The sequence below is a fragment of the Coccinella septempunctata genome, chromosome 7 (assembly GCF_907165205.1).
Source record: "Coccinella septempunctata chromosome 7, icCocSept1.1, whole genome shotgun sequence".
Lineage (NCBI taxonomy): Eukaryota > Metazoa > Arthropoda > Insecta > Coleoptera > Coccinellidae > Coccinella > Coccinella septempunctata.
The window spans coordinates 33,396,993-33,415,116 of NC_058195.1; the positions used below are offsets into that span (position 1 = coordinate 33,396,993).

At 34.4% G+C, this 18,124-nt stretch overlaps 2 protein-coding genes and 1 long non-coding RNA gene across 3 annotated transcripts; 2 read left to right on the forward strand and 1 right to left on the reverse strand.

Annotated features, from left to right (window-relative positions):
• Window positions 1-2,781: 2,781 nt before the first annotated feature.
• LOC123317858 (MFS-type transporter clz9-like) lies at window positions 2,782-4,601 on the forward strand. The gene is made up of 2 exons (XM_044904469.1): window positions 2,782-3,058; window positions 3,259-4,601. The coding sequence occupies exon 2, from the start codon at window positions 3,270-3,272 to the stop codon at window positions 4,599-4,601; it is 1,332 nt and encodes a 443-aa protein (XP_044760404.1). The 5' UTR covers window positions 2,782-3,058; window positions 3,259-3,269.
• A 5,332-nt stretch (window positions 4,602-9,933) lies between these two features.
• On the forward strand, window positions 9,934-13,200 carry LOC123317859. The gene is made up of 4 exons (XM_044904470.1): window positions 9,934-11,806; window positions 12,184-12,453; window positions 12,539-12,746; window positions 13,112-13,200. Exons 1-4 carry the CDS (start codon window positions 11,144-11,146, stop codon window positions 13,198-13,200), a joined length of 1,230 nt encoding a protein of 409 aa, XP_044760405.1. The 5' UTR covers window positions 9,934-11,143.
• A 3,586-nt stretch (window positions 13,201-16,786) lies between these two features.
• On the reverse strand, window positions 16,787-18,009 carry LOC123317931. Its single transcript, XR_006538223.1, has 2 exons — window positions 17,630-18,009; window positions 16,787-17,313 (listed from the first exon to the last, which is right to left on the reverse strand). It is a non-coding gene; the product is annotated as an uncharacterized LOC123317931 (long non-coding RNA).
• Between the last annotated feature and the right edge of the window lie 115 nt (window positions 18,010-18,124).

An 18,124-nucleotide genomic window follows, 5' to 3' on the forward strand; every position in this document is an offset into this window, starting at 1 on the left:
TTATCTATACAACTTTTGAATAGAAGAAGGCCCGGAGAACTAGAGAGAATTAAATTAGTTCATTATAGTTCTTTAGAGAAGATCGACGAGAAAAGTAATTTGGATTTATACAAGAAGCTCAATCCACAATCAAAACAAATTGCGAATAAATATTCAAGAATATTATTGCGAGGGAAACTCAACAGAACTGTTCCAGTTTTGCTTGACAATGAAATGGTGGAATCTTTAAAAATGATTTTGAAGTATAGGAAAGAAGCGGGTGTGTCTGAATCAAATACATATTTATTTGGACTTCCGGGTGGAGCAGAAAAATGGCCTAGTGCATGCGACCTAATGAGAAAATTTTCGATTGCGTGCAAAGCAAATTTACCCTCCACATTTAGGGGTACTTTGTTGAGGAAGCATGTTGCTACGTGTTGCCTATCGCTTAATCTTACGGATGGAGAAATTGAGGATTTATCAAATTTCATGGGCCATGACAAAAATATTCATTTGAATATTTATCGACAGCCCGTAGCAACGAAAGATATTCTGCAAATATCCCAACTTCTGGAAAAGGCTCAAGGGGATGACGATCCGAATGCTCCAGATATAGATTTGAAGAAGTTGATGAGACCGGTGAGTGATTATAATATAAATACATAATAACATAATAACAAATCAATATTATTTTCAGAAAATTATGTTCCAGTGGTTCGGCCCCAAACGACTTCATTCCAAGAATGTGAGTAAAGTCAAAATATTCAATTGAAATGTCGCGCAGACAATTTTAGAAAATTTATTGCCATCATAGCACAAAAAATTCCTTTTGGGTTTTTTTAAACCTATACTTATCATGTTTCTATAATTTAATAATTGGACTATCGGAATGAATTCAAATCTATGAAGACCGGATTACTGTACAAGTTCTTTTGTTATCTTAACATAAATACAGGGTGTCAACGGAATATGGAAACATGCTCGCGTTTGCAAATCCTTAGAGTTATCGAGTTCGATTTTTTTAATGTGAAATACGTTCCGATGAGCATAATTCGACTGAGAAAAAATGGCAGAAGTACTTCGGGAAGACCGGAAATGAAAGAGATTTTTGATTTGTAAATGGCACACTGCGTATAGGTATTTTTTCATATTTTCATTTTACACGTCATTATGAACACAACGATATGTCTTTCGTCAATTTTTGATATATCATGTGAATTATTTTGAACATTTCATTTTTATACCTAGATGGCTGAACATGGATCCAATCGTTCAATTTTCAGTTCCGCTAATTGTATCAAATTTAGCGGAAAGAAAAAACTTTTTTATTGTACTTTGTTTCCAGCATACATGCATTTGAAAAAACATATTTTTCATTGAAAGTTCATTTCAGAAACTGAAAATTGAACGATTGAATCCATTCTCAGCCATCTAGGTATAAAAATGAAATATTCAAAATAATTGACCTGATATGTCAAAAATTGACAGTTGATTGGTAATGACGTGCACAATGAAAATATGAAAAAATTATCATTTCCGGTCTTCCCGGAAATACTTCTGACATTTTTTCTCAGTCGAATTATTCTCATCGAAATGTATTTTACATTAAAAAAATCGATAACTCTAAGGATATTCAAACCCGAGCATGTTTCCATATTCCGTTGACACCTTTTATAGGTATTCAATTTCATGGAACATGTAGGTACGGCTAAATGAGAATCCATTGAGTAATGGCATTGAGTTTAAATATATTTAAACTCAATGGTAATGGTGAATTGAACTTCTGTGAATACTTCAACTCAAATCATTTCAGATATGAATTGAAATAGGCGGAAAAAATTACAGATGCAGAATTCCATTTTTTTTCTCTTATGAAATTATTTTATGACTTGAGCAATATTTTTTAGTATTTTTATCATTCTCTTCTGTAATAATTCAACATTGAAACGTTCCTACATTGGTGGCTCGATTAGTCGAAAGAAATAAGATTTTCAATTAATCTTTACACGGTTTCCTCGCTGTTCAATCTGTCATGCATTATGAGTGTATATTCAGATACCATGTTAAATAAAATTACGACAAATGGAAATATTTCAGATTAATTGATTTTTATTAGAAAAAAATATTGAATTATTCAAGAAATCTATTTTTCTGAATATGTATATTCCCTGATTTGCAGTCATAACTCCGAAGAACCAAAAAGCCAAATGGGATCCAGATTCGAGAGCAGCAGTTATGAACGCATTTGGAAATACGTTGGGAGAAGGAAAATTGCCGTCATCCCACCAAATACAGCAACTCATCAACAGCACACCATGCTTGCGAAAAAAAACCAAAATTCTGTTGATAATTCTAAAATAATTGATATCAAAGGTGTAACTGAGGGATTGACAAAATCTTTGGGTGTTATTAATACTGAAATATGGGTGAAAAATAATCAAACTATCGGACATAATTTTCACGTGGTAAGCGACGACTTTCCAATTCCGGGAGATGGAATTCTAGGCGGGGATTTTCTTATCAAATATAGTGCTAATTTAGATTATGGTCGGTGGACGTTGAATCTTCGATATTTTAATAAGAACTTTGTGATTCCTATTCTAAGCGGAGTTGAGGAAAACCAAATTCATATACCACCACGTTGTGAAGTAATTAGGCAAATACCATCTCTTAAAAATATTTCGGAAAGTGTATTAGTGTTGAATAGAGAACCTTTACCAGGAGTTTTCATTGCACGAACGGTCGTGTCTCCAGGAGAAGGTTTGGTAAAAATCATGAACACTACTTTCGAAAGTGTTACCGTCAAATGGGGAAACATTGACCCTTTGCGGACAACTTTGGCCCAAATAAAGAAGAAAGAGTAATTTCAATATAGCGCCAACAAATGAAACAGCAACTCTAGGGTGTAAAATCTAGTAGATAGAGGGCATTTCTGTACTTCCACTGAAAGCATCCCGACAGCGACCGTTTGCTTTTCAGTCGAGTGGTGATCCTGAAGCCGACAGGTCGATTTTTAATCCATATATTACGCATTGAAACTTTTATCGGCACCTATTGTTAGTAAAGTTCTAGTAACTCGGTAAGTTTATTAGCGTTATAGTCGACTATGAAATAGAGGGTAACATATTTTTCAGCTATATTTTTTACTTTTTTTTGTATTTGGGCGGCAGAATGTGATTTAGGTTAACTTTGGCCCATATTTTGGGGCAACATTGGCCCGGGCCAATGTTACCCCAACAATAAGTAGCAACAAATATTTTACAACCATATTTTTTTTAGGGTAGTTAATAATGCCTCGACTCCCAAAAAAACACCTTGGGTCAAGACCCTATGCAAATTATACGTCTGAAAAACTTGAAGAATGCTTACAAGAAATTAGATCAGGTCGGATGTCGCAACGAAATGCTGCCGCAACTTATAGGATTCCTAGATCTACAATCAAAAATAAATTGAAGGGCAAACACTCAAAAAATATTGGCCGATCTCGAGTGTTTTCAGATGCGGAAGAAGCTGCTTTTGAACAACATCTTATCAAGTTGGCAGATTTCGGTTTTCCTGTAGTTGCAATGGATTTTCGGATGGCTGCTAAAGCTTACTTAGACAAAAAAGGATCCCGTATTTCATTATTCAAAGAGAATCTGCCTGGTTATGAGTGGACAAAATCTTACTTGATGCGTCATAAAAAATTAGCCCTGCGAATTAGTTCCAATATCAAGAGAGTTCGAGCAGAAGTTTCTGAAGCTGAATTGAATGACTATATGGAAAACTTAGGAGTCGCTGTGGAAAACATTCCACCCTCTCGAATATGGAATTACGATGAGACCAACTTAAGTGACGACCCAGGAAATAAAAAAGTCATTTGTAAAAGAGGAGCTAAGTATGTTGAAAAAATATGCAATTTTAGCAAAAGTGCCACTTCTGTTATGTTTTGTGGCAATGCAGAAGGAAAATGCCTTGCTCCTTATGTTGTATACAAAGCCGAGCATCTCTGGAATACTTGGACAGAAAATGGCCCCCAAAAATGTCGCTACAACCGCTCCAAGAGTGGGTGGTTTGACGGAACTACATTTGAAGATTGGTTTGAATATCATTTTCTTCCGGAAGTGAAAAACGAAGATGGACCTGTTATTTTAATAGGTGACAACCTCTCGTCGCATATCAGTGCTAGGGTTCTTCAACTATGTGAGCAGAATAATATAAGATTCGTATGTTTACCGCCAAATACAACCCACCTCACCCAACCATTGGATGTGGCATTTTTTGCTCCGTTAAAAAGAGCTTGGCGAAATATTCTAACCAAGTGGAAAGAGTCAAAAAGTGGTTCCAGATTTTCAACCATTCCCAAAGATTATTTTCCAACCTTACTTAAAGAACTTATTCGAAATCTAGAAATGGATAAAAGCCAGAATCTTATTTCTGGTTTCAGAAAATGTGGGATTTATCCTTTAAATAAGCAAATGTTACTGGATCGCCTACCAAAAAACTTGACTGAAGAGAATAAAGATATGATGAGTTCAGCTTTCTTAGAACAAATAGAGGCAAAACGTGCAGAATATTTGGGAATTGAGAATAGGACCAAGCAGAGAAGAAAAAAATTGCAGGTTCCTGCTGGGAAAGCATAAGTTCCAGTGACCTGATAAGTCCAGAGACCATGCCTAAATCTTCAAAACAAATATCTGCTAAGCGAAAACGAGATTTGTCCTCAAGCTTTTCTGAGAGCTCCTTAAATGAGATTGATTTAGAATCTGATAATCTAAGCGAATCATTTTCTGATATGCTTGAAGACGAGAATAATGAGGTTATTCAAAATCCTGAAATTGAGAGACCAGGTCATGCGAATTTAAACATAGGCGATTTCGTGTTGGTAACGTTTAATGCCAACCAATATCCTGGAAAAATCATCAAGATTTCAGAAGAAGGACCCACAGTAGACTGTATGGAAAAAGGGATTAAATTTTGGAGGTGGCCAGAAAAAAATGACACATTTTTGTACAGTTGGGAGGATGTCATTATGAAAATTAATGAGCCAAAAATGGTGTCTAAGAGAAATCAGTACAAAGTTCCAGAAATTGACAATTTTGTTGAAAAATAGGTGTATATTTTAGTATGCATGGAGGATATATATTTTTTGTTGTAAAATTTTGTATTTTTTCAGTTTATTATATATTTGAAATACCGCCAGTAGTTTTTTTTCAGCTTCTATTTACTAAAAATCCGTTTAACCCACTTTGTTTCAGTGTAACATTAACCCGAGACCTAATTAACATGCACGGGACAATGTTTCCCCGATTCAAGGTAACTTTGGCCCACTTGAAAAAAATTTTTTTTTTTGACAAATAATTTATTGTACAGATAAACTGAAGTACAAAATCTGTGGGACTATCCATTATGATGTATAAATTAAAATTACTCACCATAGAGATTAACAGGTGCTTTATTACAAGCCAAAAATGACCACAAAAATAAAAAAATTGGGTCAATGTTTCCCCATTTGACGGTATTTTGAAAAACATTCAGCTAGAAGTAATAAGTCTAGATAAGTTCAACATCTATAAAATTAATGCTGATCATAATGATAGGCATGAAAAACTAATGAATCAACTAAATAAGGAAATGCCGGATTTCATTCGATCAGAAGTTATTAGTTTATGTAAAGATTATTCAGATATTTTTGCATTGAAAGATGATATTTTGACAGTAAATAATTTTTACAACCAAAAAGTAAAATTATCGGATCCGAAACCAGTATACACAAAAAATTATAGGCTACCAATGGCACAAAAGGAAGACATTAAAAATCATGTGCAAAAGTTGCTTCAACACAAAATCATAGAACCTTCAGTGTCAGAATACAATAACCCCATTTTATTAGTACCAAAAAAAGGACCAAATGGCCAAAAATCCTCAAGGCTTGTTTTAGACTTTCGAAACGTAAATAAAAAAACTAATTGCTGATAAATTTCCTCTTCCACGTATAGACGACATTTTGGATCAGTTAGGTCGAGCAAAATGGTTTTCTGTTATTGATTTATATTCAGGATTTCATCAAATTGAACTGGACGTAGACTCCCGTGACATAACTTCATTCAGTACGGAATCAGGTTCCTATAGGTTTACACGCCTACCCTTTGGTTTATCTGTAAGTCCTAATAGTTTTCAAAGGATGATGACAATCGCTTTTGCAGGTCTAACCCCAGAAAAAGCTTTCCTCTACATGGACGATCTCATTGTAATAGGATGCTCTGAGAATCATCATTTGAAAAACTTGAAAGAAGTTTTTGAAACTTGTAGAAAATTCAATTTAAAGTTGAATCCAGAAAAATGCAATTTTTTCAGGAACGAAGTAACTTTTTTAGGCCACAAAATTACAGACAAAGGCTTTCTGCCGGACGACTCAAAGTTCGAGGTAATTAACAAATATCCAACTCCAACTAATGCAGATGAAGTTAAAAGATTTGTTGCGTTTTGCAATTATTATAGAAGGTTTATTCCTCGTTTTCGCGGAAATAACATCTCATCAACCCACAAATATTGAAATATCCAGATTTTTCCAAACAATTCATTTTGACCACAGATAGCTCAAATTTAGCATGCGGAGCCGTTCTTTCTCAAATTATTGGCGGACAAGAGTTTCCAATTTCTTACGGATCCAAAGCCTTTACTAAAGGAGAATCACATAAACCGACGATTCTGAAAGAGCTCACAGCAATTCATTGGGCTGTCAAACATTTTCGTTGCTATTTGTATGGACAAAAATTTTTGATAAAAACTGACCATAAACCGTTAGTCTATTTGTTTTCGATGAAAGACCCAAGTTCTAAATTAACACGCATGAGATTAGATTTGGAAGAGTTTAACTTTGAAATTGAATATATCAAAGGCAGGCAGAACGTTTGTGCAGACGCATTGTCTAGGATAAACATGGATGACCTTAAAAAAATTAATCATAACACTTCTCGATTTCTTGCGGTGACTAGGTCAAGGTCGAAGTCATCGAACAATACACCAAGCGAAAAAGATGCTGAAGCGGCTCAAATAACAAACCAAGTAAAAGTTTATAATTCAATAAATAATTATGATTCATTGAACTTGCCCTATTTAAGATTCAAGGTTGAAAATATAGGTAAAATCACTCTCGAAAATTATGAAATTGATATGTTAATATATGATAAGAGAGAAGTGAGTACTCATGTAAAAATTTCAATCACTAATGGCGATAACCTCGCTTTAGAGCAGGTATTGTCTAAGCTTGATCAGTTGGCTGGTGTAAGAGATTATAAAACATTAAGAATGAATGTGAATGATCCCATATTTACGAGATTTAACATAAATGAATTCAAGAGAGTGGGGCAAAACATTTTACGAAACATATGCATAGTTTTACTTGAACCACGAATAGTAATTGTTGATAAAGATGAAAGACTAAAATTAGTTGAAAAGTATCACAATGGTCCTATGTATGGTGGTCATTGTGGACAAAAGCGGTTGCTAAAGAAATTAAAATCGTTCTACTATTGGAAAGGAATGTCGAGGGATGTTGCTCAATACACTAGGCAATGTCATAAATGTCAAATTAATAAAATTAACAAAAGGCATAATCAACCCTTCGTGATAACTCTTCAGAATGCTTTCGATATAGTATGCATCGATACCGTTGGACCATTTCCTAAAACATCGCGAGGAAATCGATATGCGGTAACTATACAGTGCGAATTGTCAAAATATGTAGTCATATCGCCAATAACCAATAAAGAAGCTCCTACGGTAGCGAAAGCAATCCTAGAGGATTTCATTCTTATATATGGACCCATGAAAGAAATTAGAACGGATATGGGTACAGAATACAAGAATGAAGTTTTCTCGAATCTTGCGGAACTGCTCAAGATACAACACAAAATTTCAACAGCGTATCACAGTCAGACTATAGGAGGATGTGAAAGGAATCATAGGGTCTTAAATGATTTCATTAAAATGTATATCAATGAAAGTCAGTCTGACTGGGATACGTGGACTAAATATTTTACATTTTGTTACAATACAACCCCAATGACGTATCACAATTATACACCTTATGAGTTAGTTTTTGCAAGAAGGGCTAACCTTAGCTCGGATATATTCTGTGATAATCGAGTAGATCCTCTTTATAGTATTGAAGCATATGACCAAGAAATACGTTTTAGGTTACAATTCGCGCAGAACAGAGCTAGAAATTATCTTGAAAGTGCCAAAATAAAGCGTAAGGAGTTACATGATAGAGATGCTTCTCAATTGCACATTGAAGAAGGAGACCTTGTTCTCATAACGAATGAAACCAGACAAAAATTTGACCCTTGGTGGAAAGGTCCCTATACAGTTGTCTCTGCAAGTGGGCCTAATTGCATAATTGTCGACAAAGATGGAAGACGCAGTACTGTGCACAAAAATAGAATTAAGAGATATATGAGATAGTGTATCTGTATAGTAGTTTGTAATAATTTTCATTCATTTATACCTAGGATTATTACCAGTAGGATGGTAGCTACCTGTAGGTAAGAAAACATGTAACTTAGCAGTAAGACTTTTATATCTTCGCTTATTCTATCCCGATGTAAATTTATGGTAATTTTGGGTTCAAGTAGATATTTCGAATAAAAGTTTAAATTTCAGAATTGTTAAGAATCTTCTCATTCTTAGGGATCGATCTTCATAAGTGGCCATAGTGAAGATCGTTCCTCAGGAAGGGAAGGTGTAGAGATGTTTTGTATTATTGATCTGATTTCGGCAATCAACCTGATTACCTGAATACCAATCATTGTTATTGATTTCAAACACCTTGCATTAATAGTTATTATTACAAGACTTGCTGTAATCGCAAACTTACTCAATTGATATAAATTGTTATTGTTGTTATGAATACGGGGATTCAATTAAAGAAAGCTGAAGATTAAACATCTCATCATTTCCACCGGTTTCCCATTACACAGTTATTCAAAGATAATCAAAATCGGATTTTTATAAATAATAAGGTGATCTCGAAAGTTCATCCAATTTGGCAGGAGTTGGCTGAGAGGTTAAATTATAAATTATCCCCAAGGTCTCTATATTCTTTGGCATGTGCCGAAAAGGAAGGCTGTGAAGTTGCAATGTGGATTTCGGTTCAAATATCACTATTTGAATGAAAATTTAGTATCGGGAAAATTCAAAGGTAAGTAAGTCAATACCAATGAAATAATATATTATTGATTTTATAAGGACTTTCCAATTCTACATCTACCCTATGGTTTACTCGATATCAACTATATCTTCTATAAATGAGTGAATTCTGGCGATCTTGATTTCAACTTCACATTTCATTTGATCTTAATCTTGCACTCATTCGACAGAAGCGGTCAGTTATTCATCATTCGAATAATGGATTCAAATAATTCAGTTACATGTAAGGTTTTATATTATACTTATCATCAGAATTTTTTCAAGAAATCAATAATTACGTGTCTATGATGTCTCATAGAAATTTCTTCCGTCCGGTTAATTTGGCTGCCCAGTGTATATGTTACCGGCAATGTGTATAATACGGCATTCTATACAATGCCTAGGTATTGTATATAATTCAGATAAGATGATGAATTTACACCTGAATCATTTCATTTCGCACATTGCCGGCAGACCAGCAGACATTCTATATAAGGCCTAGGAATTGCATACAATGCCTTGGTAAAGTGTAAAATGGACAAACGCATTCGAATTATTTCATAAATTGCCTAGAAGACCCGCATTCTATACATTGCCTGAACTAAACAAATTGCCGGTAGCACTTAGAAAGATAATTAAATAACAAATAACAAACTCTACGATAATAAAATTCAAATGATTGACAGTGGTTCAAACTATATTTCAATTCATACATAATGAAAGGGACAAACTTTAACGATTACTAAGCAGGTACCCACTGCCAGACGTGACCTGCCGCAGACAATAGATCCAATTCATCCGCTCATAAAATCATCTTCGGCAGTGTTCCCGGTGCATTCGTAAAGAATGTAGAAATTTCATTTTAACAATTCATTTTGTCGAATCGGGAGATTTTAAGTGTCATTGTTTTCGTTTAAAAAATTCCGCGCATTCCACATTTCTTATGCCCCGTTTGCCTTATTGAAAATATAATTATTATATATCAATTTTTAGGTTATTGTACTTGTGGCAGCCAGATATCATGTCAAATAGTGAACGCAGATAATGGAAAAATACACATTGAATGTTCTCTTCATAGAGGAACAGAGAAAGGAAAATGCGGTAAACGGTACCTCAGAGAACCCCTCCGTTCACAGTTAGCAGAAAAGCTCAAATTCAAATCAGCAGTCCTGTTACGTTCCGAAGAAGCCGCAGTTTTAATGGATGTTGGGGATGACGAACCACCTCATCTTTATTCAGGCAATGTTCTCAAGGTGGCAAAGGATGAATTTATGGCTTCGAATTATATCCACCAAGATCCTTTGATAGCATTGGGCATTATGAAAAACAAGAACTTCAAGGACTCAATACACAATATTGGATACGACCCGTTTTTTGTTTTTTTTGGAATCAACAATCAGACGCATGTTTACCGCTCAAGTGTGAAGCGGGGGCATGTAACATTATGCATTGATGCAACCGGAAGTATAATTCAAAAATTAAAAAAATCGATGGATCTACATCCAAACATATTTTTTTATATAATGGAGTTATCCATACTGGAAGATTGCAATTTCCCATAATGCAGATGCTTAGTGAAGTCCACAATACAAACATAATCGAATACTGGTTGAATGAATGGGTGAGAATAAATTCACCCCCAATACCAAAAGAAGTGGTATGTGACTCTTCAAGAGCTCTGCTCACTGCGACTGTAAGATCTTTCACAGGCTACTTAACAATTGAGGATTACAGTCAAGCTTACTGGATGGAGAAACCTCAAAAATGTTATATCAGAATAGATGTAGCTCATTTCATTAAGATATACTCGAATTTTTTGAGTAAACTCAATAAGCCCATAAAAAAATTTTACCTGGCCTTGATTGGGCAACTGGTTCTGACCCAAAATAGAGAAGAAGCGGCGGATATCCTTTTTGCTTTATTTTTGATATGTCAGTGTACTACTGGGGGAAGTCTTCGGAATTGAAATTCGACATCTTGCAACATACATAAAATGAAAATGCGAAAACTTCTAGATCCGGCGGCTGAAGTTTCGGATGATGATGTGGTTGAGTTCCCCCCAGAAGATGAGGGCATTTTTTCTTCGAAAAATGAATTTTCGAATAAATGGACAGTTTGGGGGGAAAACATCAATTCTCAAGTACACGACATAATCCGAACTGAAGAGGGGGATGATGACAACGCGCATTATTTTCCAGAATTGGCGAAAAAACTTTTAAATGACCTCAAATGGATGCCCCTTTGGTCATGCGTTGCTAGACCAAAATTTGGCTATGGGCGTATACCAGCATCTAGCGCACCTGTGGAAGGGCACTTCAATATAGTCAAAAATCAAATTTTCAAATACTGTGCGAAGCCTGTACGAGCAGATAATTTCGTAGAAACATATTTGAAATATTTGGAAGGAAGTTTGAAAATTATATCTTCCGAACTCAGTAATCTCACAGAAGAAGAAACAAACGAAAAAGATGAAGAAACAGAGGGTGCGATATTGGCAACGCAGGAAGAGGAGAACTGGGGGGGTCTAGGCAATAAAAAAAAAATGCCAAAGTCCTTATACCTAACTAAAAATTATGAAGTTTTCGATGCGCTAGAGGATTTCAAAAAAGTTCAGAAAATCCCTCTAATAAAAAATGGAAACCATCCGTCTCTTCGGGTAAGTATTTACAATCAAATATCACCATTCAAAGGAAATATTCAGTACTAAACTGTAGAATAATTCAAAAGTACTTGGGAACTATATTCTATTATAACTTTGTCACCATTCAACCATTCGAAATATTTCACCTTGGATATGACTTTTGATTCGCTGAATTATTTCTCTTTTCTTTCTCACCCGAACTTACGAAATTTATTCATCTCTTTTTTTATATTTATATACATATATTTATGTACAAGATAAATTTGTATTTGAATCCAACCTAGATACCAATCCTCTTCAATATTTTTACTCATACATTGAGAAAGTTCAATAAGAATTTTAATGCAAAATTCATCAAATTTCCCTTTATTCAAAGATTTTTCACATTTCAGGCAACAAATCTTGAAGGAAGTTCTTATTCTTTAAGAAACACTTGTGCTTTCGACAGCCTGGTACAAATATTTCTTGTTGGATTTCGGGACAAAGAAGAAATCAGGATTTCCCTCGAAAAGTTAGCTTCAGAAGGAAACATGTTCCCAGATATAGTGAAGTATATCAGCTCCAAAGGAATAAACACCCACTCATATCGTATGCGAACTATGATACTGAAAAATCTATTCGATACAAACACAAGACACATAACAGAGAATAATTATTTGGTCGTACTGTAGAAACTTTTTTTCATAGTGAATAAATTATTATTATTATTATTATTGTGAATGTAATGTGGTTTCATTGATTTCTAAGATATTTGCAGATCTGCCAAGTATGAAGGAAGTCTCAGTCTGTGAGAATGGTTGTACTGCGAAACACAAGAACTTGAGAGTGCTTTCTGTCGACCACACAAAAATTGGAAAAAATTGTGAAAATATAATTGGGGAACATATCGTTCTCAGGGGGAAACAGAAGTGCTACAGCTGCAATGGGTACAGAGAATCTGAATTGACAGAGACAGGTGGGTGTCTTGTGAATTATTGTTATTACTTATTATGTACTGCTGACATTCTTTTGAATGAATGCATATATAAATATATATGCCACCATATAAACCACGACCATTACTGAACCTGAGTTACATAAATATATTGAATCAATAATTTTCCAAACGACTAGTATCCTATAACTTCTATATTATTTTTTTTTATATATATATATAAAGTGAAATAAGGGATTTCGAACCAATTGAGTGTTGCAAAAGTTTACTCTTTATTCATACACCAAGCTTTCGGAACAATTTGTTTCCTTCTTCAGGAATAACCTTATATATATATATATATATACCTACATATTAGCCCCTAAATGATTTTGCGTTTTTTTTAGGCCAATACTGTTTCATGGAACCGGTCAATTTGAGTGACCACACAACGAATTTGGACATCTCCGTGGAAGATATTCCAAAATGTTTTTAATTCAATCTGGTTGGAATCATTCATTTTATTCCTGGATCGACGACTCGAAGGGACTCTAATTTCAATATGGGCCATTATACAGGTATAGCACCAAGGTCGTCGTTCTGGTTTGAGTATAATAACCTTTCTGATAAGGAAATTAAAATAAACAAGTCAAAGAAAAAAGTGAATCCCCATCTTCTTGTTTATTTCAAGAATTGAATGGCATAAAAATTATATAAATTTAAATTTTGAGTTTTTCATCAAACTTTGGCGTCATTTCTGTATTCCTGTGGCTTTTTTCTCAGAGAAACTTCAATTTATTGTATATGCTTTTTCATGTTGAAATAATTTTATTTTGTAACGTATTTTGTTCCTTGTTTTTTTTTTGTAATCAACCTGGAGAGGAGCTGGGAGAAGCAATATCTCACCAACATGTACATACCTACGTATGTATGTATTTTTTTTGCATGTATAAAAGGGTTATAAATGATTAATGTAAATATGTATTATATAAATTTCATTATTTGTTTATGTCTCCAGTTCTATTAATATAAATATACCTATTCGACATTTGAGAAAGCTCCTCAACCATGTCACTTCACTTTCTCCATTTTTATGAAAAAAATAGTATGCACATGTATTCTCGGTAAATTTTGGTCCATGTAAAATCAATTCTATTCATCCAGTGTTTGAAATTCACAAGTCAATGTGTTTTGGGTGACAATTTATTATGATGAGGGAAGAACAAACTAGGGACTCCAATTCATATTCGGATTGGAATTCGGCGAATAAATGTCTTACAAAATATCCTAGATTGTTGTCCTTTTTTGAAACTAATGAATAGCCTGAATGGCGCAACCTGATTCAGGATAAAAAAATCCATGATTGATTTGCTCCGGCTAGCAAGGAGTGGTAACGGAATCCCCAATTTATCCGATAAATGGAGAGCAAAAAAATCCTCACTAACGTAATAAATTAGCCTAAAATTAGTCTTGAAATATGATATAATCAGATTCTGGATTAATAATGGATTATCGGTTTTGTCCGGCTAGCGACGGGTTGGGTTAACGAAACCCCCAATTTCTCCAATAAAATTGGAGAGCGAAAAATTTCGCACTAGGGTGATAAATTAGCCTAAAATTAGCCTTGAAATATGATATAATCAGATTCTGGATTAATAATGGATTATCGGTTTTGTCCGGCTAGCGACGGGTTGGGTTAACGAAACCCCCAATTTCTCCAATAATTGGAGAGCGGAAAAATTCGCACTAGGGTGATAAATTAGCCTAAAATCAGCCTTGAAATATGATATAATCAGATTCTGGATTGATAATGGATTATCGGTTTTGTCCGGCTAGCGACGGGTTGGGTTAACGGAACCCCCAATTTCTCCAATAATTGGAGAGCGAAAAAATTCGCACTAGGGTAATAAATAAGCCTAAAATTAGCCTTAAAATATGATATAATCAGATTCTGGATTAATAATGGATTATCGGTTTTGTCCGGCTAGCGACGGGTTGGGTTAACGAAACCCCCAATTTCTCCAAAAATTGGAGAGCGAAAAATTTGTCACTAGGGTAATAAATTAGCTTTAAAATATGATATAATCAGATTCTGGATCAATAATGGATTATCGGTTTTGTCCGGCTAGCGACGGGTTGGGTTAACGAAACCCCCAATTTCTCCAATAATTGGAGAGCAAAAAATTTGTCACTAGGGTAATAAATTAGCCTGAAAGGATGGTGTGGTCAGATTCTGGATAAATATTGTATTAGCGGTTTGGTTCTGCTAGCTTGACGGTAAAGCTAGCAGAACCTTTTTTTTTAAAAAAAAACTATTCTAGGGAAATCCGCAGTAGGTTCAAATGAGAGCCTAAAATTATGGTATTGTCAGATTTCTGCTAAATGTTTCATTAGCTTCTGGGTTCTGGTAGCTTAACGTTAAGCTAGCAGAACCCCCATTTTCTCCAAAAATTGGGGAGCAAAAAATTTTTAATTGGGGTAATAAATTAGCCTAAAATTATGGCCGCAAAAAAAATCCAAAATTCAAAAGTGGTTCTGCTAGCTTAATGGAGGTCAGTGATAGACCCCTCGGCTGAAACTCATACATATGCTATATTGTTTGATAATTAAAAATGTATTGCTGACATTCAAAAGAATATATAATATATATATATCTCTAAAAAAGCATCTCTAAAAATCAGCTGATTGCTGGCCACTTCTATGTAAAAAAAATTGAGGAAATTACATGCATCTTTTTCAACTTTTCTCAAATATTCATATTTATTTTCTTATGCTGCAGCACGTAGAAGATTTCAAGGGTAGATGAGCGAAGGTTATGACAAATTTTACTTTTCCTTAGAGAGTAAGCGTTATTTCGTAAGCCTGCGACTTTTATTTTAAAACGGGCTATTCGTAAGGATACGTTTTTATTATTGACGTCATCGATATGAGCGTGATGACGTCATCGCTAAAATCTTTGTGGGGGTTGTAATACATTATTTGAAAGGTCTTTCAAATACCTATTCAGCCATTTCATTTTTTGCGTATTGTCCCCAATATTATTGATGAAATTTCAACAGATATCTCAATTATTAGTATTGGTATGACGTATTAAGTATTGGTATGACGTTTCTATTGACACACAAAATTAAATTTTGTAAAGACCGTCACTGGTAATGAAATGTCTTATCTACCTACTTCTACCCTTTTTAACACGTTTAGCGTATTTAATGAGTATTACAACACCCACATTTCCATTTAAAAATTTTAGCGATGACGTCAGTGCGCTCACATAGATGACGTCAAAAACTAAAAGGTATCCTTACGAATAGCCCGTTTTAAAATATAAATCGACGGGTTTTAGGATTTTTTCCTAAGTCGCCGGTTTACGAAGTAACAAATTTATTCCTACCATTTGCATCATACTGTATATAAGGCATACAGAGTTAAAATTACATTATTCTTGAAAACTCCTCTACGAGACTCTCTGAATGACATATGATAATTCTTAAAGTTTTTTTTTTATTTTGAGAATAACATCTACCGCTGAACGACCAGAAAATTATTCCATACCTCATAATTAGCATTCGCAAAATAAACTATCCTTTGACAATGTTCTGCCAAAAACTGATTTTACTTAATTTAATTGATAAGAACTCAATGTGGTCGAACCATTTCAAAAATCTATCAACATATAGACTCAAAAACGTTATGAATTTTCCACTAGTAGAGGAAGCTTCCTCACCGTAAACTGAAAAACTATAAACTTCCAATAATATGTTTGTATCATTGTTTTTCTTTATTTCACCTTTAATATTCTTGTAATCAGGTTGTAAGTTCCTACTCACCACTAAATAAAAGTATTTGTCTGCTATAACTACTGTGATATTTATTAAATGAACTACCTACCTAAGGGTTTTATCAACATTTCAAAAAGGTATTTAGCGTTTGAGTTAGTCTCAATTGTGAGTATACTCGCATTTTAAATGCGATTACCAAACAAATTTCATTTAGCCGCATCGTAGGGCTACTTGAAAAAATGTCTTTCAAGTTTTTTCTCTTCAATATGGGGAGGGCTAGATGTTTTCTGAGTATTACACCTGATAGCCCTCACCCCAAATTAAGCTAAAATAATTTTAGTTTCGATTAACGTATCTTTGTTACAGCGAGGTAGGACCTAAAATTTGGAAAAGTGTATCAAGCAGCCCCGTTTTACGGTACATTTCCCTTATTATGAAAATGATTTCATATGATTGGTACTGGAGCAATGTGCACGAAATGATTCATTGTACATGGTCAACCCACTTGAAGATAATAAGGAGACATGAATCAATAGGTTCTTTGTTTTTCGGTTTAAACCTCGGTTTGAACTATTAGTTTGTCCTGGGATGAATTCATTCTCGGTTCAATCTACCATCGAGGGTAATTGATCTCCAGGAAACTTCAATTGTACTTCTTTTGAATTATTCAGTTTTTCTTGAAATTTAACTCTTCTCATTTCGCTAATTCCATTCAATTCAATCTATATCTATATCACGTTTACTGCAGTCCATCTTAGTAAAAAAAAATCTTTCAAACACTCACTGTTACAATTGGCGAATTTTGAACTTCTTTTCATTTAAGAAACCACCTGAAATGTGAATAATAAGTCATGTTTATAGTAACAGGCATACTATACTTATAGTAGATACCTATGGAAGAATACTACTTAGAAGACACGTTTTCTCATCAACTCGGTTTCATTTGATCAATGCTAAACTTATTAGGAGGCAATGGTAATCAAAATGAAATTGTTGATAAAATAAACCGACCCGAATGAATTGCGTTAGCAGTTCTGCCAATGAATAGATGCATAATTAAATTCATTACGCTGATATCCCAAATCAGAGTTCCAATTTGTGTTGGGAAAATAATAACATCTAACTAACGAAATACCGAGTACTTACAGTTTTGATGCTTCCCTAAATCATGTGGGAATCCAGCATGCTTCACTTCAACATATCCCTTTTATAACGTGTAAGCACAGGCGTTCACTACCACATCTTTCAAATTGAAATAACACAATTAACCTCAAAATTAGAACTCGGTAGTCGGTACACAGATAAGGCGTCACAGACATGGACACAAGGAAGAGACGACTCGGGCGGGGAGTCCGGGTTGTTCGGTTATTTTGACTAGCGATGCGCCCTCTGATGATAGAAATCTGAACATGTGCAAGCAGGTTGTTTGCCAGTGTGTGAAGAGTGCTTCATTTGCTTTCGTTTACGAGATTTCGTTTTCAGTCATGAAAGGTTTTGCGGGATTCATTTCTTGATTCATAGTTCGCTGCTTCCCAGTTGGTAGTACTGTTTCATCCCATTTCAAAATTGATTAAATTTCATTAAAAGGTTAAAATCTTTGATTCATTTGTGAACTCCACATCTTTTGAGACCCCAAATATG

Bases quoted from the DNA above. Each gene is read 5' to 3' on its own strand.
- LOC123317858 (XM_044904469.1), top strand. From the start codon at position 3,270: ATGCCTCGACTCCCAAAAAAACACCTTGGGTCAAGACCCTATGCAAAT.
- LOC123317859 (XM_044904470.1), top strand. From the start codon at position 11,144: ATGAAAATGCGAAAACTTCTAGATCCGGCGGCTGAAGTTTCGGATGAT. The intron at 12,454-12,538 runs GTACTGTAGAAA...TTGATTTCTAAG, and splicing joins CAGAGAATAATTATTTGGTC to ATATTTGCAGATCTGCCAAG. The intron at 12,747-13,111 runs GTGGGTGTCTTG...CGTTTTTTTTAG, and splicing joins ATCTGAATTGACAGAGACAG to GCCAATACTGTTTCATGGAA.